At 33.4% G+C, this 24,318-nt stretch overlaps 1 protein-coding gene across 1 annotated transcript in view; it reads right to left on the bottom strand.

The window, feature by feature from the left end:
- Window positions 1–21,470: 21,470 nt before the first annotated feature.
- The window catches only part of LOC118195292 (uncharacterized), a 43,973-nt gene continuing 41,125 nt past the window's right edge, over window positions 21,471–24,318 (bottom strand). The window contains exon 8 of the mRNA XM_085808550.1: window positions 21,471–22,870. Coding sequence (XP_085664676.1) covers window positions 22,550–22,870 — 321 coding nt within the window. The 3' untranslated portion in view covers window positions 21,471–22,549. The remainder of the gene's footprint in view (window positions 22,871–24,318) is intronic.

The raw sequence follows: 24,318 nt of genomic DNA, 5'->3' as shown, positions 1-24,318 counted from the left end.
GACCTCCCTAAAATGACCAGTATTTCAGGGAATGTAAATAATTAATCATCAGCATAGAATTTTAGCTTTCTAAAATGATAATCTGCACAAAAAACCGAAATCATCTTGAATAATAGACGACTATTTTAGAAAGGGTTCAATGCATATAAAACAGTTTTCGGGTGCATTGCAGCTAAAAAAAAGCAATATTGAGATTTAATAATACACAGTGAAACTTTTCATAATATCATTGAAAATTATCTACATTTATAAGAACATACATAAACATTTGAAATGAAAGTTACATCTCTATGTCGTACACCTGCGCAGAGTCATCTGGAATCAGGGTTGGATCAGCCTAATTAAGCAATGTAAGCATGTGCATAGGGCACCGAAGAAAGGGGACACAAAAAAATTTCTCACTGTCGGATTTACCATGGAATGCATGGTGCAGTTAAACCAAAAGCAAGAGAAAAAAAGAAATGAAAAAAAAAAAAAAAAAAAAAACTGGAGTAAACAACATGGGGTGGGGGGTAACATAAATTTTTTCATGTGCTTAAGGGCCTGGAAGATCTTAATCTCATCCTGTTATCTTAGCGCAAGTTTATTGTATTTTAATGTTTTAGTTTTGATTTCTAGTATTGATCAATCCTGCACAGAGAGCTAGGCACATCTCTCTAAGATGACTTCGTGAACGGCTTTTAATCTAGTAGGTTTGTCTCACGGGATTGGGTGCTTGTTCAAAAAAGAATACCTATTTTGTTTCGCAGAAGAAAATGTAAAAAAAGAAAAAAAAAAAAAAAAAAAAAAAAAAAAAAAAAAAGTTGAACATAGGGCCCTCAAGTTATGTTATTTAAATTCGGAGAAGTCTTTCTAAAGCACTGATATATGTATTGAATTCCTTAAATTAATTACTAGAAATGCGTTGTGTAGTAAAAGAGTTTAGTAAAAATATTTTAAAAAATTGAAAGTCTTCAGATTTTAAATTACGTCCAAAAGGGCGCTCTTTTAACGTTTTGTGTGTTACCTTTATATTAAATATCATGTTCTTTGCATTTAAACCATAAAAATCAGTTCAACAGCAATGTCGCAAAATGATTTTAAAATGAGCACATCTTTAGAATTTCCGATACACAGTTCCACGCGCTGGAGATAAAAAGGTTTTCCCCCTCCCTTTTAGAGTGTTGCCATTGCTCGCTTTTAAATCGTTGAGTTTGTTAATCAAAAATTCGTTAAAGTTTTACAAACTATGAAATCGATAATAAAACAAATTCCTGATTTCAATTTTGGCTTCCAGATGCACATATTCGCAGTACGATTACGCCATTCAAAATTGGATGGCTCTAGGTACCGTTGTTTTATCACAATGCGAGAAACATACATACATTTATGCAAATTTTTCATTATTTAATTTCTTCAAATATAATACAGTGCGATAGTATTTGTTGGCAACGATTTGAAAAGTGATACAGCCTTTTAAAATTTTCAACGCAAAGTCGAAAACGAAAACAATAGTCCTTCAGGAACAAAGCCCCTTTGAACTAAAAAATTAGAAGAATAGCGGAAATGATGCAACTAAATTAAGCCAATTAAATTTCTACTTCAGAGATTGCATTTATTTCCTGCAATTGAAGGAGAGAAGTATGGCACTACTATGTAGATTACTCGCAAAACCGCTGTTGTTGCACGTGTAAGTTAATAATATCACGAGAATCATTAGACCACCTGACCTCTATGCTGAACAGCGGTCGTCCTTCTATAATGATACTCGTATTTGGGGAAACTGACTTGGTAATCGAGTTTATCACATTAGTTCGTTGGAACCGAAGTTAGGAATGAGATGATTCTCCTGAAATGTGATTCCAGAAAGTTAGGAGGACATGCGATTATTCACAAATGAACGTTATCCATATCACGCAAATGTATGTTCTTTTATCACAGTGCGATAAATAGACAAACATTTATGCAGATTTTTCATTATTTAATTTCTACAAATATAATGCAGGACTCTAACATTTGGAGGCAACGCTTTGAAAAGTGAAACGGACATTTATAGTGAACCAACACAAAATCGCAAAGCGAAAACAATAGTCCTTCAGAGACAAAACCCTTTTCGACTTAAAATAATAATAATAATAATAATAATTTTAAATTGAGCATATCTTTAGGATTTCCGATACGCAATCTCACGCTTTGGAGATAAAAATGTTCTTTTTCTGTACAATGTTGCCATTGCTCTCTTTGAAATCCTTGAGTTTGTTAATCGAAAATTCGTTAAAGTTTTACAAAATATGAAATCGATTATAAAACAAATTCCAAATTATATTTCGGCTTTCAGATGCCCGTATTTGCAGTAGGATTGCGTCATTCAAAATTAGATGGCTTTAGGTACCGCTGTTTTATCACAATGAGAGAAACATACATACATTTATGCAGATTCTTCATTATTTAATTTCTTCAAATATAATACAGGGCGATAGTATTTGGTGGCAACGATTTGAAAAGTGATACAGCCTTTTAAAATTTTCAACGCAAAATCGCAAAACGAAAACATTAGTCCTTCAGAGACAAAGCCCCTTTGGACTAAAAAGAGCTCACTGAGCCGAGTAACAGAGTGTGTATATATGTGCGGCCGGATTGAAACCAGAATAGGAGGTGCACAACTACATGTCCTGTATAAAAAATGTCAACGTTCTGAGGATACTTGTTTTTGAGCTATGTAAGATACATGCATACGTAGACACCACGAAAATCTCTTCTGAATACATTTTAAATCCGTTTTATAATTTCCTTTGGGGGAAAAGAGTTCTTTGTACTGTCCTTACGTACAGATGTCTCGCAAAAACATCGTTAAATTGCATTCCATAGCGATAAAAATGGATATTTTCGTTGAAATATGATACAATTTTTCGAGATTACAATACTTCCTTTACTTCGTAGAAGGAAGTAAAAAGGTGGTAGACGATAATTTTATTTATAACATTTTACGAAAATGTTTCGCTGTACTATCACTTTCGTGGCGTGTTTTATGCACGCCTTCTTAAATTTTCAAGTTTAGAAAAAGAAAATATGTCAGCATTAAAAATTTAAAAGTTTGTTTTTATTCAAAATCACATGGAGATGATATGAAAAAATATTCGGGTTTATTTTCGAATTCAATTCCGGGTTACAGCGCTTTTTCTGCAAATTCTTAAAGATTGCGAACACTTTTGGAAGACACTTATGTTACGTAATGTTTTGATATCATGCCTTTTACTTCCTTCTACGATGTAAAAGAAGTCGTGTAATCACGAAAAATTCCGGGTACCATATTTCAACGAAAATATCGATTTTGACCGCTATCGAATGCAATTTAATGATGTTTTCGAGTAAGTACAAAATAAGTCTGCATTCAGACGGCGATGCAAATTTCACAGAGGCATATTCAGAAGGAATAAAAATGTGAAAATTACGTTCACACCTGCGATATAGGGTCTAAGCCGCAACCACTTTTTTGCGCATGCGTTGGATGTGTCTACAGCTTTCCCCTTCAGGTTTCGTGCATTCGCTCTGATTGGTCGACGCTTATCCCAAATCAGCATAAAGTTGAAAACTTCGACCTTTATGACAAAAGCCCTAAACCAGATTTTGTGACGTAGCACAGACTGGTTGCCTGGCAACGCAACTCAGCTTAAACCCAGGAAACCGCTTATACCGTCTTCTGAACGCAGCTTAAAGGACTGTTTTTTCCCCTAACGAATTATAAAAGAGATTCAAAATGGATTCACAAGAGATTTTTTTCATTGCGTGGGGTAACTAGTAGCCTCAGAACGTTGACATTTTGTATATAGGACTACTATAACATGTAGTTGTGCACCTCCTTTTTTGATTGCAATCGGTGGCACCAAAAAAAAATATATATATATACATTTGAATTTAACAAACATTCTCTATTCATAAAAAGCCAATTTAAAGTTAATTAAATTATATATATATATATGAAATAAACGCAAAATTTAGAAGTACTGATGTAGGAACACTGAGATGTAGAAACGCTGAAAATACTGATAACAAAGCACGTAGATCGCAAATTGAAGAGGAAGAGAGGAAGCATTCCGATTGCGTAGTATACTAATGTGTTGAAATCGTAATATCTAAGAAACTTGGCATTCGAGGCAGTTTTAATTCAATTTTTGTTTCCCAGTTGACGTTTTTGGCCACAATTCACTTGGCACTCTAGTCGTGCCTATTCACAGAACATTTACATTTTTGATATTATTGCGATAGTAAGCAAGGACAACGAAATTACATCCTAGCAGGGTAGAGAATGAAGCTGAAGTGCGTAGTTATGCAAGATGGAAGCACACAAAGAGAAAGGTTTTGGTTTGAGTTAAAAGTTTCAGTTCCCAACTATTACGTCATCTGCGCTACACAGGCCATGCAAAAATTGAATGATCTAGGAATGGCGCAATCCAGAGAAGTTATTACAATTTTTAAAACAGAGAGAAAGAATTAAACAGTTTACTGTTACGAGTAATTAAGACACAATAACACGCCGAATAAATACTAATTCAGAAGTCAAACAACAAAAATCAGCGCTATATTTACAAAATTTTCACAGGACTAGTTTCGATGGTTTTACCGAACCACCATCCTCAGCTGCAAAACCGCAAATGATTCATTATTAAGTCGTCAAACAAATTTTTCATAACAACAAGAAGTAACATGAAAGAGTGGCCATAGAATGGGCTATCCTTTATTTGGCGAGGAAAATTTTGTTCCAGTTAACATACATGTAAACTCGGCGTCAAGGATGAATATTTCAAAAATCAGCAATATGTATGCACGGTCCATAGAAGCTCGGCAGCATGCAACTTTCACTAACTTTCCGATAATTGGGATCAGAATTCATAACAGAACTCTAGGCAACAAAGTTGCGTATTATCTCCTTAAAAATACAGCCAAGAACTAGTAACATAAGATTACATACTTTTTTTGACCAGATGTCATCTCAGAAGTTCATAATATAAGCTCTGATAGATTACTGGGAAGCAGTGGAGATTGCTGAAGAGAAGGGCAGGATCTGTATATCTGTATTTTCCAAAGCGAATTTGAGCCTATATTATGTTGCACTTTAAGCAATTTTTTTTTTATGCCATAATATGTTTCTTACTTAGATCTGTATCTTATTTCAAACTACGTGTGGATAAAAAAAAATTCTTGTCCCATCCATTTGATCTTTTGACTATCTGATTGTAGCATATCTGTATCTCTCAAGGCTGCCAAATTATTACCTTAAAGACTTACATATAAAAACAACAAGGAGCTACCTAGCAAAATAGACGATAGAATCCCGCAAACTCGACTCCCGATATATCGACATTCCGTATAACTCGACAACGTTTTAAGAACTTTTTTTAAGATATCGCTTGGCCAAACAGAGCAAATATTACATACAGTACGCATAATTCCTGTTCTGTTCAAAGATTTGAGTGTTCGTTTTCTGTAATTTTTGCCATTTTCGCATCGCACCATTAATTCTTGGAACTGCCCAACAAATTTCGAGATATGTTGTAATAATTGAGAACGCTGTTTGCGTCTTTCGATTATACGAAGAAAGTCAGGTAGCGGCTGGTTGCTGCCTCACATTTCTTTCTATTGTTGTGAAACGCTAGGAGACTTCTCTGAAGTTTTGTGACTGCATCTTATTGCAAACTCACACCAGTTCATTGCGGGTATTATTCTTCAGTTCATATCCAGGCGTATAAGTGTTAACATATTTTTGGGAACTTTTGATATTCTGTGAAGTGAAAATGTCGTTCGAAAAGAAAACAAACTAACGTGACAGTGGAAATGAAACTAATAAAGAAGCTGATGTTGGGACAAGATGAAAATTGTGAAATTGTAGGACATGCAGAAATAGAGTTGCACTGGTGAAAGACAATGGGGATAAAAATAAAGATAAATCTGAATATGAAGAGACTGAAAATAACGGAAAAGCTAAAATTATCACCTATAGTTGAAGGAGTGAAGCAATGCTCCGTTACATAAAAGACCAAGGTGCATCTGGTAAGGGCATTTTGTTCCTCCGTCGCTTACGGGATGAAGCTGCACGACGATGAAATGAGTGTGAGAGACCGAAGAGTTAAGCGACCCGAAGTATATAAAGAGGGCATTTTTATGGAAGCCTTCTGAGTATTAACTGAAACATTGTATGAACCAATGAAAATGTAAACCAATTTCTTTTTATGAAAAAAGTTCATTTAAATTTTCATGCAATTGGTGAATAAATTTGATACTGAGAATCATCTTCAGATAACAAATTAATAGTTTTAAAATTTAATACCTGTTGAACATATGTCAGGAGAGAGTAAAAAAGAAGTCTTGAATTATCTTGAAACAAGGGAGAATGTCTGTAATAATTTACGAAACACTTTTCTTTAAATTTATTTTTCAAGCTTTGCTGAATTAATAATTTCAACAGAACCCTTTATTCATTATTATTTAAACTAACACTTCATTATTATTTAAACTAAACTTCATATTCAGATATTATATACAGCAAAATCTAGCAAAGAACATAAGTCAATAATATAAAATTCTAATTTTAACTTCTAATAGCTTTTCAAGAATTTTAAAGGAGGCTGTTGATATATAAAATCTTACTTTAGAAAACGCGAAGAGGGGGAAAATGTGCGTGGCGTGGACGCACACGAAAAGGGTTACTATAATATCACAGCATCGGAGGTAAATAGAAGTCATTTATCATTATCACCTTTTATTGCCAGTTTGGCGGTTTTTAATTCAAGAGGTATTCGAATCTGGAATTAACGTCCGATAAAACTGAAAGTGTTTTCTAATAAGTACTCGAAATTTCTTCTCCTGTTAAACTCCCTTCCCCTCGCAATAATGGTGTGTTGTTGTTTCATGTTGCTATCCACGAGAGAAGGGCGCAGCTTTTTCATTTTATGTTTATAATTTTTCTTCCCGTTTTGCGGATTTTTTTTATTGATATATAGTGGCAACGATAGAAAAATACTGAATGTTCTTCTGTACACAAAGAATTGCAAATACCTGTAAACAAAATTTTCTGTGTGATAAAATGGAAAAAATTCCAAGTGTCCTGTGGATTTCTTGAAGGAAAGGTAAGCAAAAAACGTTTTCTTATTAAATATTGTTACATGTTGAAAGTTAGATAAAGGAAATACAACTTAGAAAATAAGCAAAATGGTGTCGAAACTCGGATTAACGAGCGAACTTTAGATATATTAAATACTTATTTTTGTTCGATTAGTGATTGAACATTGATTATTTAGATGGATAAATTAAAAGCACCCAAAAAGAAGCGTGGAATGCTATGCTAAGAGCGTCAGTTACGACACTGACCACTAAATTAGAACGAAGACCAATAGAATGTTTAGAAATAGAAAAGGAGTTAAATTAAATTAGTTGTCAGCTAATTTGTCTGCTATAGGTACAGTAGAAAATACAAATATAAATAGCGCTAGATTTCCGAAATTAACCATAAATAAAGACGACATATGTGAATATTAAAGTTTTAGTCTCTGTAATACAAATAACTCCGCTTTAAAAGATGTAGATAAGTTTAATTACCTCAAATCTTTACTAACGGACATCGCTTTAATATCAGTAAAGAGCTTATCAGTAGTCGCTGAAAGTTACTACAAAGCCATAAATATTCTGAAAGAAAGGTATTGTAAAAAAGAAATTTTAATAAGAGCACATATGAATCAGCTGCTGAATTTAAAGCCAATAAAAAAATCTGATGTCTTTCTTGCATTCAATATTAAAATATGCGCATTTTTTCCTGCATTTCATTTAAACATATTTTCTTGAATTTCATTAGAGATATATTTCTCATTCAATTAACTTACTTCTCACTTCGCGACAAGGCAAAAATGCATAAAAACTCAAATTATTTTCATTAAAAATTGAAAGATATTGTTACGAAATGTACAGGCGCGGTGAGATAGCTCAGGCCTCCGCACTAAGCACGTTTAAGCAGGAGCGAACCGGTGCAGAGCGGAAACGCAGATCCCCCGCAAAGAAGATTTAGGGTTGCCATAAAATGGCAAGGGAAGGCAGGGTTGCAACATTTGGCGAGAAATCGCCCGCTTGGTGACATTTGGCGATATACCATGGATGGATGGAGAACCTTCTGGAACGAATTCTTACCGTTTTAGCCCAGAATGTTCTCGAACACAAGCCGAAAGCTATATAAAGCCTGCTGGTCCGCAGTCAGTTAGTGAGTCTCATAGAACGCGAGAGTGTGTGCCTCGTCTAGAGTGCGAGATAGTGTGATTTATCTAGTTAGTCCGTGCGGAGACGATCGAGTTGACAGCCGGCCAGCGAGTGCCGAGTGGGTCGTCGAGTGTATCGGAGAGTCTCTTAGTGTATCACGGTTAGTGCATCGTCGAGAGAGTGTGTTAAGCTCCGGGAACGACTGAACCGAAGAGTCGGGAGCTGCGCTCTGTGTGTCTTTGAGTGCATAGCGAGTTGTAGCGCGGAGAGTCTCGAGAGTACGCGGAGTTCCGAGAACGACCGAGCAGAATCAAGAGCTGCACTCTGGTGCTTTGAAGTGAAGCTGTCTCCAGCGTTATTTGCTGACAGTGTGAAGGCTGTGTCGCTGATTGTTCCAGCGTGTTTATAGTAGATAGATCTTCGATGACTGTAAAAAGTGACTTTGCACCCGTCCTGATTAATATTGGCTAAATAAAGTGTGTTTCGATACTTCATCAAGTGTCGTCGTTACTCACTCCAAATCCACACGAACCCCGTATGAACGTGAAAGAAGAAAATAACGTAACAACTGGTGTCAGAAAAAAAAACGTAATAACATAGAAAAACATAAAACACCAGATTCAGTTAAAACACTTTATGCAATTAAAATTACAGTTTCTGCGCAAAAACAAGCAATTCGGCCAGCAGGCAGGAAGGCAGTTTTTTCGGTGCTGAAAATTAAAAGTTGCCATTTGGTCCCAGTCGTCAAAAAGACACTGAAGGTGCAGAAAGACTTAATTCACTGTTCTGCTCAATCAAATGTAAACAAATATGGCAGCTAAGGTAAGAAAAATATGCTTAGCCGCACTTAAAGAAGTTTAAAATTGTTGATAATTCTACAACTATAGCATGCAGATTAACTAAGGGCATAAAAACCTTAACCGAAAGAAAAGAACAACATAATTTAGTCATTTTTAAAGCAAAAAATGTTCAGTTTATCAACGTCTAAGAATAAAAAAGACTGAGTCGAGTAATAGAGTGGGTACATATATATATATATATATATGTAAGATAAATATGTGAATCAAAATTGTAATTCAAACTAACGATAAACTAATTCAGAAGTCAAACAAAATAGACTTAATAATGATTTTGTTGCTTTAGTACTATCCACATCAAAGGTTCTGAGCTGTTCATAAAAATATACTCATGACAGCAAATGGTAAAAAGTGAACGTGGGTAAAAGCATGGCCAACTACAGGCCATGGTAAAGGTTCCTGTAGTTGGCAACTACTTGGCCATGGTAAAAGTCAACGTGCCATTTTCGTCATGGACGATCATAATCCAAGGAATTTTGTATAAAGTTGAGAAACACTAAGGTCTTTTTTTTCTCTTTCACTATGATACTGGACAATGGATCAAGCTCTGCAAGAATAAACAAAGGCAACTGCAGTACTGTGCAATATGCTCTCATAACAGGACAACAACAACATTTATACATCCCTCCTGCGCTCAGTTGCGCAACTGGGAGAATCGACCTACTGTGAACCCCCATATCAGGCAGGGGGAGGTCATGACAGATTAGCCACAATCGAATTCGATTTAATGGGCTGGAGTTGTGGGGGACCAGGCCACGACTTAGCCTCAACCCAACTATTACGAAGACCACTTAGGAGTTTTAATCTAATTCCTTATAGTCCGAGGAGCCGGGCCCCAAACCGGATCTGCCTCAGACTGAAATAACTCCAAAAACCTCCGCTTACTGGGCCGGGCCCGAGGGGTCACCACTCCCTGTTCTCGGCACTTCGGCGGAGGCGTGACTGACAACCTGATGGACTTGACCGGTCGTTAATGCTCCCGCCAGTACTACACGGGCAGCGCGTCCCATCAGGACATTACCTAGCAAACTCGGTGCCGTCCCACACCGTGGTGCCGTCCAACACCAAGCTACAGAACCATCTGGTATACGTCTTATGCCTTTCCCCCGAGGTCAAGCCATACAGATGACCCAACCCCGGGTTCTGGAACCGCCAGGTTCGTGATTTTATACCCCCGTGGCCGAGACTGCCTAGGTACAGATCCTAGCCAGTAGCTTCGCAGAGTTCTCTACGTCGACCCCCGGGGGGTCATAACAGGACAGAAAACTTCTTTTGTAATGATAAATGGAATCTACAAATGAAAGACTGAAGATCTCTGATATGCATAGCAAATAGTAGCAGAGTTGGCAATTCCCCGATTTAGGCGGGAGACCCCGATTTTCGACCGTTCTCCCGCCAACCCGATTTACAACATATTTCTCCAGACTTTCTCTTATTCTTAAATTTTCTCACGACTTTTATGCAGCTTGGCTTAATACTTCTTTATTTGCATTGCCAAAGTGTCTGAAAACACCTGGTTTTTCTCTAGACTGTGAAGAAATTCAAAGTAGTTTTATCAGTGAGAAATTATGGCCCGCTTTGTGAGTGAGAGCATGTATCCGAAAACGTCATACCTTATACGCTCACGTAATGTCCGCACTTTTTTTTTTACTAAAATTACGTTCACTAAAATGCAGGTGCGGACATTACACGGGTCGTTCAAATGTCGCGCTTTTTCTCGTAATTTTAGGTGTAAATTTCATTTCAAACAGCCAAGTTAAGTTCTAAGTGAAAAAAAATGACATAAGTAATAAAAATATCAAATTTAAAGTTGTTAAATTAATGTTAACCTAAAATTTACAAACTCACTTTCTCCCATCCGCATATATAATAAAAATTACCTCGTTTACATTATCACCACTCGCGCGTATCAGTTCGCGCACAGAAGCACAATATAGAGGCACAAATTAACCAACATTTTGCAATTTTAATATTTACTTTTACAAATTAAATAAACATTGGTTCTTTTAACATCTTGCACACATTATTAAAAAAAAAAAAAAAAAACTGAAATGTTTCAGATTTTAAATTACGTCCAAAGGGGCGTTTTTTAACATTTTGTGTGTTACCTTTCTTTATTAAATATCATGTTCCTCGCACTTAAACCATAAGATCCAGTGCAACAGCAATATCGCAAAATAGTTTTAAAACGAGCATATCTTTAGAATTTCCGATACAGAGACTCACGCGCTGGAGATAAAAATGTTTTTTCTGCACAACGTTGCCATTGCTCGCTTTGAAATCCTTGAGTTTGTTAATCAAAAATTCGTCAAAGTTTTAAAAAATAGGAAATCGATCATAAAACAAATTTCAAATTTCAAATTTGGTCTTCCACATGCTCATATTCGTTGGAGGATTACGTTATTCAAAATTCGATGACTCTATGTACCGTTGTTTTATCACAATACGAGAAATATACATACATTTATGCAGATTTTTCATTATTTAATTTCTTCAAATATAATGCAGGACTCTAACATTTTGTGGCAACAGTTTGAAAAGTGAACCGACATTTATGAGTCTGACGCAAAATGCCAAAACGAAACTAATAGTCCTTCGGGATTCAAATCCCTTTGGACTAAAAAAAAAAAAAAAAAAAAAAAAAAAAAAACCCTTCTGACACACTGTATGAAAATTTTGGTTGGTTATGTCTGCGCGTGCGAATGTAAAATCTTTCTGCTGCAAACGGTAGCATAAATATTACACAAGAAGGCAAAACAAATAGGTACTATTCGGTTTCGAGGGCCGTAAAAAATCGCCAAACTATTGTTGATGCCAATGCTGCCAAAAATAATTGCGGCAACCCTAATAATTGCGGCAAGAAAGGAAGTATAATAGTAAATAACTATTTAAGATTGATGTTTTAATTTAGATGAAAGGTTAATTTCATATAATACTTTTTTATTATTATAATTTATATGAAAAAGGCTAAACATGACTGAATGGAAGCATAAGAGTAAATAACTATTTCAGATCATTATTATAATTTACATAAAAATTGCTAAACATAACTGAATGGATGCCTTCATCGCTATTTCGCTACCGACTTATCGCTAAAGCATAATTTCATCTCGTTGGTTGTTCGAATGGAATTTTCTATATTGAATGATGCATTTTCTTTGAAAATATTCTCGGTAAAGTGCAGAATCGCTCACTTATTTGTATGCCGCTTTTTAGAAGAGTAAAAACAATTGGATTTTTGTTAATTTTCTTTTACTTTTTAAGTGAAAATAGGTCGATGTGTACATAGATAAAGTCAAGGGTGTGCGCAGTGCCATTTTTTGTGCAATTCTAGGATTTTTTTTTAAGTGAAAATAGGTCGATGTGCACATGGATACCGAGTATGTGCAATTCTTAAAAACGCGTCAAGCAGTGGGTGATTCTGCACTTTATCCAAAATTCTATTGCCGACTTTTCGTCAGGGGCAATTCCCAAATTGTTAAATCCATAGGATATCAAAAAAAGGATTTAAAATCAAAAAAAGGATTTAAAATCAAAAAAAGGATTTAAAATCAAAAAAAGGATTTTAAAATTAAACTAGTATTTCAATGGGGTCTTAAGAAATATAGAACTATATAAACTTACGCAATCTGAAATCAGCGCGTACGCTAGATTTGGCGCGCTGTTAAATGGGCGCGTTTACTAGATTTGGCGCTTTTGCGCATACATTTTCGCTGCAATTTTTTTACGGCCCTCGAAACCGAACAGTACCAACAAATACATATTTTTTAAAGATGTTTATTGACTGAAGAGAAAAATGCGTTGTTAAGAAAAATATATTAGGTAAAATACTCATGTACTTTTCAAAAATTGTACACAGATGACTTTCCTTCTAATATTTCCTCAAGGAAATATAATTGCATTTGCGATGTGTAACTATTTGTCATGCGATTTTGACCTCTTTCAAATGCACTTTAACGATGTATTTCCGTGATATATGTACGTAAGGACAGAATAAAACACTCTTTTCCCCCAAAAAAATTATAAAACTGCTTTAAAATGAATTCTGAAGAGAATTTTTCGTGGCGTCTGCACGAACGTATGTACGTACGTACGTATCTCGCATAACTCAAAAACGAGTAGCCTCAGAAAGTTGAAATTTTGTATATAGGACAGCTATAACATGTAGATGTGCACCTCGTAGTTTGGTTGCAATCGACCGCACCAAACGTATATAAATATATTTATATATATATCCATTCTGTTACCCGGCTCAGTGATCTCAGTTTCTTTATTCTTATATGTTTGTAAATTGTACATTTTTTGCTTTAAAAATGATTGAATTATGTTGGTCTTATCTTCCAGTTAAGGTTTTTATGCCTTTAGTAAATCTGTATGCAATATTTTTAGAACTATCAACAATTTTAAAATTGTTTAAATGCCGCTAAGCCTAATGTTTTTGATGGCGGCCATTGCTCTTGTTTACATTTGAAACAGCAGGATAGCGGATTTGTTGCCAATCTAGAGGAACCTAGCTTCGCAACAACAAAGATAACGCCTTCATTTATTATTGCCAATTAAATCGTGCTTAATCCTTTCTGGAATTTTTTCGAGGAAATAAGCGGTTAAGATTTACTTCGTAATTTTTAATATAGATATTTTGAGTTTTATGTATTTCAATGAAAACTGAATTAATTGAATGAGAAATACTCAATCGTCTGTGAAAAACTGTTTCTTTTTTGTTTTGTTTGCTTAATTTCTTTTATACATCGTTCTAGCTATTATTTGAATAGAACATGCGGCAACGATTAGATAATTCTTTAAATGATATAAATTTTGTACATTCTGAGTTATAATATGAACGAAATATAATACTGTTAAGTGAACCTAGCGCTATGGTAAAAAAAGTGAATTTTAAAGAATGCATTTATTCTATTGTGATTTATGCGGTGTCGGCGAAATAGGTTTAATTCAATCTAATAAGTTTAAATGAAATGCAAGAAAAATGCGTATAATTTAATATTCCGTACAAGTCATGTGGTGAACACATCAGATTTTTTTGATTTCGCACGGTGGAAGAGCCGATGTTCTTAAACCTGCTCCTACAACTGTACAAACATGTTTAAGAACACAGGGACAACATTTAAAAAAAACGAAAAGTTAATTTTTTCCTGTGGAAACAAAGGACCAAAATGTTATTAATGCAGAATGTTCTGTTTGCATTTAAGAATTAGTAACTGAACGTTCAGATATTAGTTAGTAACGATTTGAAGGTAATTCATTATTAGAAATATATTTTTATCATTTAAAAATCTTTTTGTTGTTGAAGTAAATCTCCTGATTTCTAAAAAAATTGTCCCGATTTTTGAGTGTCGTAGGTTGGCAAGTATGAGCATGTTTTTATAAACCTTCCAACCTTCACATAAAACATGTCTGGCAAAATAAAATAATAAAATAATCAAACTTCTCTTATCCTTCACATTAAACTGCTTTATTAGATATTCAAAGATTTTCTGCCTTTAATGCTTCCATGGATGACTGCTACGGCAAGATAACTAATAATTATCTATGCATGAAAAACTAATGAAAATTCCATTCTGCAACCAATTCTTTCACAAGAAACTGGACTTGGGACAAACTGCCAATATCTTAAGGTTTTAGGCATTCAGGAGCTCAACTGCATCTTCATATGAATCATGTTGTTCAACAAAAGATTTTAATGCTTCTACAATAAACGATAACGAATAAATTAATATTTTATACAATCAAATAAATATGCATACATATGTACATTTTACTTGCATAAAAGGTGACAGGTATGCAAATGCTCAAGAATATTGACCTTTCTGGAATCACTGCGGTATTATTTCTAAAATAATCATCAGCATTTTGGCTGTAGTATAATTTTCATAAGAGTTTAATATAATTTATGTAGGGTTCTCTCTTAAATCAGAGATAGAGAGCACGAACGTTGCATTTTAAATATGCTTTTATTTTACTAATAAGAAATAAAAGTAATAAAGATAAATTAAGGATTAATGTTGCAGGATTCATGTAATGATGAACATTTCAGTCCTTTCACACAAACATTCATGGCTAGCTTTAAATAATATAATCAGCTAAAGGCGAAACATCAAAAGAAGAATCAAAACTCCAAAAGAAGACCGTCTGTCTTCTTCAACTCTTGAAGAAATGCGAGCCGTATGCTCACATCTCCACTCACATCCATGTCTGGACGCTGTCTGGAATGATTCGCACTGAGCTATGCTGCGATGACGTCATGATGCTGGTATTCTAATTCAGCATTGGTCGTGGATTTCCACAGCTTCGGCCAGCCTGAAGAGGCATCGTCCTCGATGTCTGTTGAATGGACATCACCATCATGTACCTGCAAAGATAATAAAAAAACAAACAAACAAAAAAAAAAAAAAAGGAGTATCAGGTCCTTAGGTTTTGAGCTGATACAAACATCAAATCAATTTGACCATGGCTTCATATGGTCAGCCGCAGTAGATGTCAAATTCGGTCCTTCATGGCATCCTACTTTCTCGACTTCATATCTGTCATTTGGTCTAACAGCTATGATTTTATACGGTCCATGGAACTTAGGTCGCAGTTTCAAACCAGTCCTATACTGAGTTCTCTGAATGGCTACCAAGTCGCCAATCTTGTATAGTTTCGGTTTCTTAAGTCTTTTGTTAAATTGTTTACGATTCTCTTCTTGTATCTTCAAAATGTTGTTTTTCGCATCTTCTCTCATTTCATCACGTTCTTGCATCAATTGCTTTAGATATTATTCATTCAATATTTCACTAATTCTCAGGTCTTCTTTATTCTTCATTTTCGTGCCTATCAAAATTCTATGGATTCGCATTTTCAGGCAGTGATTTTCAAAACTATAACAACATTACAAAACGATTATTTATTTGATTATATCATCATTAAATTATTAACATTAAAGTGGATTATTTATTTTAGTAATTTATAAAATTCGGAGCATAAAATTTTCTGAGTGTAATGAAGAGGGAAAAAAAGATAAAATCTAGAAGCACTCAGATTTTATATTATGCCCAAAAGGAACCTTTTTTTAAAACGTTTTGTGTGTTACCTATATTTATTGAATATCATGTTCTTCGCCCGTAAACCCCCATACATTTGAAAAGAGCATATCTTTAGAATTTCCGCACTGGAGATAAAAAATGTTATTTTCCATACAGTGTTTCCATTGCTCGCTTTAAAATCGTTGAATTTGTTAACCAAAAATTCGTTAAAATTTTACAAAATATGAAATAGATAAAAAAGCAAATTCGAAATTCGACCGTCCAGATGGCTATGTTCAGGTGGAGGATTACATTATTCAAAATTTGATGGCTCTAGATACCGTCGTTTTTCTCACAGTGCGAGAAACATACATGTATTCATGCAGATTCTTCATTATTTAACTTCTTTAAATATAATACAGGGCGATAATATTTGGTAACAACAAATAGCTAGGAGACACGGAGATTTATACAGAAACAGCGCAAAATGCCACTTCGAGCTAATAAATTAAATTAACCGTAAATAAAAAAAAATCTTATGCAGAACTAAAAATAAATTTAAAAAATAATCACTGTAAAGTACAAGCAAAATTAATTGTTACGGTTAAATACAATTTTAATATTAGAATTAAATGTATAAAAATTAAGGAGTCAAAAGTGTTTATCACTATGATGTATTATGAAATATAATTGAAATAAAATTTTTTTATAGAAATTGTGCTATAATACTCATCTGTAATTTTAAAAACGCAGCACAATTTAGAATTTTAAACAAAACTTTCAAAAATTCGTTTTTAAATATTTTAGTATTTTTTACTTACTTTTTTATGCTTTTTACCAATAAAAAGCATAAAAATTGCTTGTTTGAAATTTTCTCTTAGTTCAGATTTAAAATATTATTTTCTAAAAGAAGTAGTTACAAGTTTCCTTACAGCATAGGAATAGCTAAAAAAATATCCAGCCCTGAAAGCATGCAATAGCTTTATAATTATTTGGAACGTTAATTATGCTTGATAAATATGCTAAATTTTTAAAAACCAATCTCAATTTCAAAAATAAAAATATGCAGAAATTCTAATTCTTGACAATTATACACGATGCAATAGGCAACCAATGTTAAATTTCTGTAATTCGTCCGTACTCCTCCGGATGTGATCAAGGTGACAGCCGGCAACGCCTCAGACGGAGAAAACCCGTTTGGGTTAGTCTATTTCTTATAAGGTCCAAGGCTGGTATTCTAATTCAGCATTGGTCGTGGATTTCCACATTTATGTAACCTGCAAGCCTTTTTTTTTTTTTTTTTTTAATCCGATGGCGGGCACTTGCCTGTTCAGCATTGGCCAGGAAGCAATCATGCTCATATTGATTTCTAAATACAAACAAACATTTATGATTTTAAAGTTTATTTCTGAAGGAATTGGGCTGCTGCTGCCTTGACTACATAGTCTCATTTGTCCAATACCTGGAATATGGTATTCAGGTTTTCTCAATGAGTATCTTAATGCAATGGAAACGGTTCAGTAAAAATTATCATGACCGATTGAGTTTCCTTAACATTTAGCTTCGAAAACAAAAAACTGCAAGACATAGGAACAAACTCCTGATGATCCCAGACATCTTCAAGAAACTTATAGGTTCCAGCAAATGTGACTCTCTTAATGAGTTACTCTTGCTGAGAAAAACGCAAACGCTGTCAATAGTACTGATAAATTCCAATTAACAATGAAGATTATCAATTTATATACACTTTCTACTTCCACTGGATTTTGTGTCAAATTTTAAGTGGTTTTGTACATGTGTTTTTCAACAGGTTTCATGAGGTGCTTGCAATAGCACAAAAGTAATTAGGGCTCAGGCAAGCGTAGAAAAAGTATCAAAGTATAATTTCGGCATAAATTATTAGAGGTCTCTGAAATAGTTACCTAAGAAACATCGTTTTGAACAAAGCAGATCATCAGTCTCTTGATTTTAAGCATAAGTACCTCTTGGCTAAATATTTTGGAGACAGACGGCTATGAAGATAACACAGAACTTCTACATTTATTCATAACTAAAAAAAACAACAACTGTCTCAAAAGAAAGGTCTGTCTAATAACTTTGAGAGTGAAGATCTGATGCAAAATGAAATTGAATAATTCTTTTTGGTTTTGCTGTTTTGATCCTGCACTCTCCTTTTTGAACACTGAACACAGCTCCTATAATAAAAGTATTGTCACCCAAAGTTATTTCAGACAGTTGGTTCAGGAAGTCATTCTTAAAATATCTGTAAAGCTGACGGCTCTATTTCTTGGAGCAGAATTTTTATCAAGGAGAGTGGTGTTATTAAAATTAATAAGAGATATCCCAATAACTGCTCAGTTTTTTTTATCGAAATTGATAACTATCAATGAAGTGTTCAGTTACTGCATGACTTCTAATCTCGACAAAGATATTTAATTTCTGAATGACAGCCAGAGCTCTATTTAACATCTGTGTAAATGGTGGAAACCTGGTGATTATACCACTCAGATGAAATACCGTCTTAAAACTGAAATCTAACAGTTAATAGAGCTGACGGCTCTATTTCTTGGAGCAGAATTTTTATCAAGGAGAGTGGTGTTATTAAAATTAATAAGAGATATCCCAATAACTGCTCAGTTTTTTTTATCGAAATTGATAACTATCAATGAAGTGTTCAGTTACTGCATGACTTCTAATCTCGACAAAGATATTTAATTTCTGAATGACAGCCAGAGCTCTATTTAACATCTGTGTAAATGGTGGAAACCTGGTGATTATACCACTCAGATGAAATACCGTCTTAAAACTGAAATCTAACAGTTAATAGAGCTGACGGCTCTATTTCTTGGAGCAGAATTTTTATTAAGGAGAGTGGTGTTATTAAAATTAATAAGAGATATCCCAATAACTGCTCAGTTTTTTTTATCGAAATTGATAACTATCAATGAAGTGTTCAGTTACTGCATGACTTCTAATCTCGACAAAGATATTTAATTTCTGAATGACAGCCAGAGCTCTATTTAACATCTGTGTAAATGGTGGAAACCTGGTGATTATACCACTCAGATGAAATACCGTCTTAAAACTGAAATCTAACAGTTGTGGTTCTCCAGAAAGTCCTGAAGTATGTACTTTTCTTCTGTAGCACTAGATTCTCAGGTCAAGCTTGAGATCAATTTATCTTGAAGAGGTACTACTTTGATTATGAATGATATTACAGCAAAAAAACTTTCCTAAGGCGACCAACAGAGACCCAAACTGCACCAGCTAGATTCAGCAGCAGCCATCTATGTCAAGAGAAACATGTTTCTATTCACAAGGATTATACTCTATGGCTCAAGTGCAACTTAATACAAGTCACTTTCTTCATATCCTTTTGAGCATTGCCTTCTTTAGGGTCAACATCTACTCTTCCAGAAACTAGTTCTAGAACATCTCGGATGTAATGAACTCATAGACTTGATCCAATGCTTTTCTCAGACAAGCGAGATAAGTCATTACAACAATTATTAATACAGCACAAAGTCCAAGATATGGATTATTAGATCATCAGTTTAAATCTAGTAAGATGGCATGCAGAAATTATAAAATTAAAATATGAAATCATGAAACATTTATTAACTCAAGATATCAAAAAGAGCATAATATTCATATGTTTACTTTATTAACCCTTTGCACTCGAGGCCTTTTGCTCAGGTGTACCAGCCACTTTAGACAATTTTTCACATATTTAGTGAATTTCTTAGAGACAACTTAAAATGATTTCATAGAATCTAATGGTTCTTTTACGTCTGAAGATACTTGCAGTCCTACGGCTCTTTCGTCTGATACAAACGGTATTTCTTCAAAGTCTGTGCACATTATTCGTTCTGAATTTTCTGTCTCTTCTGTGGAGTCACTTTCACATTCACTATCTATTACTCTGATTTTTCTCCTTCTTACACCTCTTACTTCATCAGTAGTTTGATCCTTTCTGTTATCAAGTAATCTATGCACAGACATAATTTTCTTCATCAATGAAAAATCGAACTCATCTTCACTCAAACTGATTCCTTCATCATATTCCATGCTTATTGGGTTCCATAACTGAAAATAATATTCATATTACCACAACTTTTGAGTTCAAACTAACATCGAAGACGCATATATAACAATAAAGCTAAGAAACTTATTGAAGATTGGCAGTTGTTTTAAATGTATGTATTGTTGAATACGCTCTTAACCAAACCTAAAACCATTGTCACCGCTCGAATTATTGCCTCTAAGCAAATGGTGATCGAGAGTTACCTCTCGAGTGAAAAGGGTTAAACATTTCTTTCAATGTACGTTGGTTGCGTTGCCTTGTTTTTTGTTCTAATACATTCTCTTTGATTCTATAGACAGATATAATTTCTTGTTCAATTACTAAGTTCCATTGTTCAAGTCCTGTAATTGCTGTGTTGAGAATTCCGACTAACTTGTCAATCGAAATTTTGTCTTTTTCAGTAAACTATCACTTTCTTCACTACCGGCAGCAGTATTTTCTGGATCTAGAACCATACTACAAATTTTGCCGTTCATTAATTGATTTATGATCGGGGCATTGACACTGCAACGAAAAACTTCTGTTAACTCATCTACCCTAAATTCTGCCACCAGGTGTGGGCATACGAGTTCTGGCTTTATGAGATTAACAAATCAGTTATTCTTAATTAAAATACCACTAAATGTAATCTTTTAGCCTATGAGTATCATTAACAAAGTCTATTTTTAGAATATGGAAAGAAATTTTTCTTAAATCTTTCCTCGTCAATATTTCTTAGTGCATTTAACTTAAATCTGTAATCGGATAATACTTTGTTATTCAATTACTAATAAAAATACTGTTTAGGCATCACTGCATGACTCATCACTCAAGTTGTCATGGGTTGATAAACATGTGGTGATGAAAGCAAAATATATAATAAATAACAATTCGCCAGGTGTGTCAAGGATATAAAATATTAGTTGGTATAAAATTAGCAATGTTTCCATGTAGAATGTTTTGGTTTGCGATGTATTCCAAGCAGATACACAGCTACGGAGTCAAATTAATGATCACACAAAATGCTGAAATGATTAGTTCTTCATTAATGAGGTATTTTATTTAGTGCCAAAGTGAGATTAAGAATCAGGATTATCCGCATGTGTTATTACTAGGAGAGGGAAAAAAAAATCAAATGCACATACATAAAGCATACCCCCCCAAAAAAATCCTAAAAAAATTGGTTGGTGATGGCTTTGAGGTTAGGATTTTAGATCATTTCGGATGTTGGATGTCCTGATCTCGTACTTTATACTGTATACTTATTTTTACATATATGCTTAGAGTAACCAAAGCATACAAATGAAAACATATACTAAAAACAATTTTATTTACATAATAATGAATAATCTAGCATCAATCTTTATGAATTTTAACATAGTTATAAGATTAACATTATATGCTGCAATGCCTTTCACTCCAAACACAGAATAACTTCTAGTTTTTTTTTTCAACATATATGATATAACAAATATTACTCCATGTGAATATGCTGAAAAATCATGGTGATTACCCAATAGTTCATTCTATATACTCTGTGATAAAAATATATGCAACAGTTCACCAAATAAACAAGCAAATTATATAGTTTTTTTTTTCTTTCAATTCAAGACAAAGTTATTTCTATCAGCAGTTATATATTATTCAATATAGAGCAAAAATTTAACATTTTAAACATAATTACAAAATAGAATGAATTCACACAATGCATAATACTTTTATTGTGATAAAAGTAACACAATATTTATTAAAAGTACAAAAATATTGTTAGAGAGAGAATGAGACCAAGGAAAATAATACCTAAAATTAGTAAATCTAATTTATCATTTTTACAGCATCACTGTCATCAATAATTGTACCAACCACTGTATAAATTAATATAAATTAAATATTTTAAATTTTATGACAGGTTAATTTTTTTTAAATAACAAAGTAGTATCTAACATATCTATGAAAAACTTTCAAGGCAAAGACAGCTTAAAGAAAACAAGTGATACTTTCTGAAAATATTTTACTATTAGTAAGAAGCTACTTTCTTCTTGGAGGAATGAAAAAATAAAATAAATCGCAGAAACATTGTCGATACATTTAAACCTAAAATGAAAAATTTTTTAAATTCCTAAAAGGAAAATAAAGAAAAACATACTCGAAAATTTAAAAAAGAAATTAACGAGAAGATACGTTTAAATTATTACTGTCAGGATAACAATAAGAAGTATGAAAATAAATGTTAGCATTAGATGCCAACAAAGCAGAAAAGATAAATACCCAAGTAACATTTTACACATAAAAATATTCGCCATGCTTTATTTGTAATAACTTATGCACAATGTTTGCAATAAAATTCATTAGGATGAATAAATTGTAAAATATTCACAGTTACACATATGTTAAGATTTCTTTGCCAATGACTCACATTTGAGTTTCAAAAATTTAAGACTTTGCTGTAAACAGTCATCAATGTCAATAGTTTCGTTAGATTCTAAGTACAGTTTTTCAAAAAGCACGTATGTGTTGAAATTTTCATCTGGATAGCTGATATTGAAGATATAAAAAGCAGCAACAAGACAAAGTATTGCTTCTCCAAATGTAAAAGCTTCGCAAAGAAGATTTCCTTCGACAACTATTTTAAACACAACAGAGTCATGAAATAGCTCACTCATCTTTGATGTGCGTGCATCAATATGAGGAAAATCCCCAGGATCAATATCCTGAAAACAAGAAATACAATAAATATGCATTCGCTATTAAATAACTATCACAGTTGATTCTTGAAAACACACATTTGAACTCCATATGGCTTAATTTAGACAAAAAAACAAAACTGTCTTAAAAAATATGAAAAGGGGGAAAAATCATAGGATGACAGCAATAATAACAGATGATGCTTCAATATCTAGAAGCTGTTTTATCTACAACAGTACATAATTTATTTCTACATAATAAGACACAGACAAAATTGTACATAATGCTGCAAAATAAAAGTTAAAAATGATGCATGTTTGAACTTAATGATGCTGTTTGAGTTGTTTGGTGAACATTGTTCTTTAATGACATTTATTACATTTTCATTTCTAATGATGTTTATTTGTTGCTTATTTTAAGTGTTTTATACACATGAGTTAACAGTTATTCATTAAAACTAATTTTAGCATACTGATATGTTTTCATTTAATGTACTGATTTTATTTCTAGTAGTATAAGGAAATAAATATTAAATTATTAAGTTTTCTAATGACTCAGACCTAACTTTCCAGTTTCGACTTCAAATATCAGGTAGTAAAAAATATTAGGTGATGAGGTTAGTTTAATTTATTATAATGTGGAAAAGCACATGAGAGCTATCTGCCAAAATACAGCAGTCTTAATCCCTCAGTATTAAGTGATGAGATGTTTCAAAATCTGAAAGCTGTATTTAATAACATAAGCCTTTTAAAAAAAAGCATGCATAGATAATAAACAAAGAAAATTACTATATAAATATATATAGCAATTGTCGTTGAAAATAATTTGCTTTTTTTTAGTGAAATCTAGTCACCTTCTAACACTCTGGATTTCTATCAAGAAATTATTTGAATTCTGATACTTAAAAATCATTGTATCTGGAGTTGTGTTTTATGGTTTTAGTGAAAAAGATCTTAGAAAAATTAAGGTGTCTAATGATATCAGATATATAAAATAATAACAATTTGTCTCAGGCAAAACATTTAATGTCTCCAATCTCCATAAGTTTTATTTTTAATCATTAGATAACATACTACTGTTCTGAAACTAGTGTATGCATTGGAGAAATGTAAGTAAAGTTCAGAAGTGTAAGCAACTCAAGATAAGCTCTTGATCTTTAATCTGATATCAGATATACCAATTCGTAGCAGACTTTGGTTTATGAAAGAAGCAACACATTTTTGCTAATAACTACAACCACAAAAGCCTGTTTTACTAATTAAAGCTTTCCCAGTCTATCACTGTTCTTGCCAGATCTAAATTTAGTTCTTGTTTTAAAAACAATACTGAAAATTCTCTCGTATTTTGCATTGTTATGGAGAACTGTCAAGATGACCAACATTATTTTAGAGCAGTGTTTTCCAACCTTCTTTTGTGCTATGCCCCACCTAAGCCTTTCTATGCCCCTTCAATTAAAAACTAAAAAAAAAAGTAA

Source organism: Stegodyphus dumicola, chromosome 1, assembly GCF_044657685.1.
Source record: "Stegodyphus dumicola isolate Sdum_Otavi_A_Nest chromosome 1, ASM4465768v1".
Classification (NCBI taxonomy): Eukaryota; Metazoa; Arthropoda; class Arachnida; order Araneae; family Eresidae; genus Stegodyphus; species Stegodyphus dumicola.
Note: the sequence above shows the minus strand (reverse complement) of the source record. Positions and strands in the feature narration are given on the sequence as shown.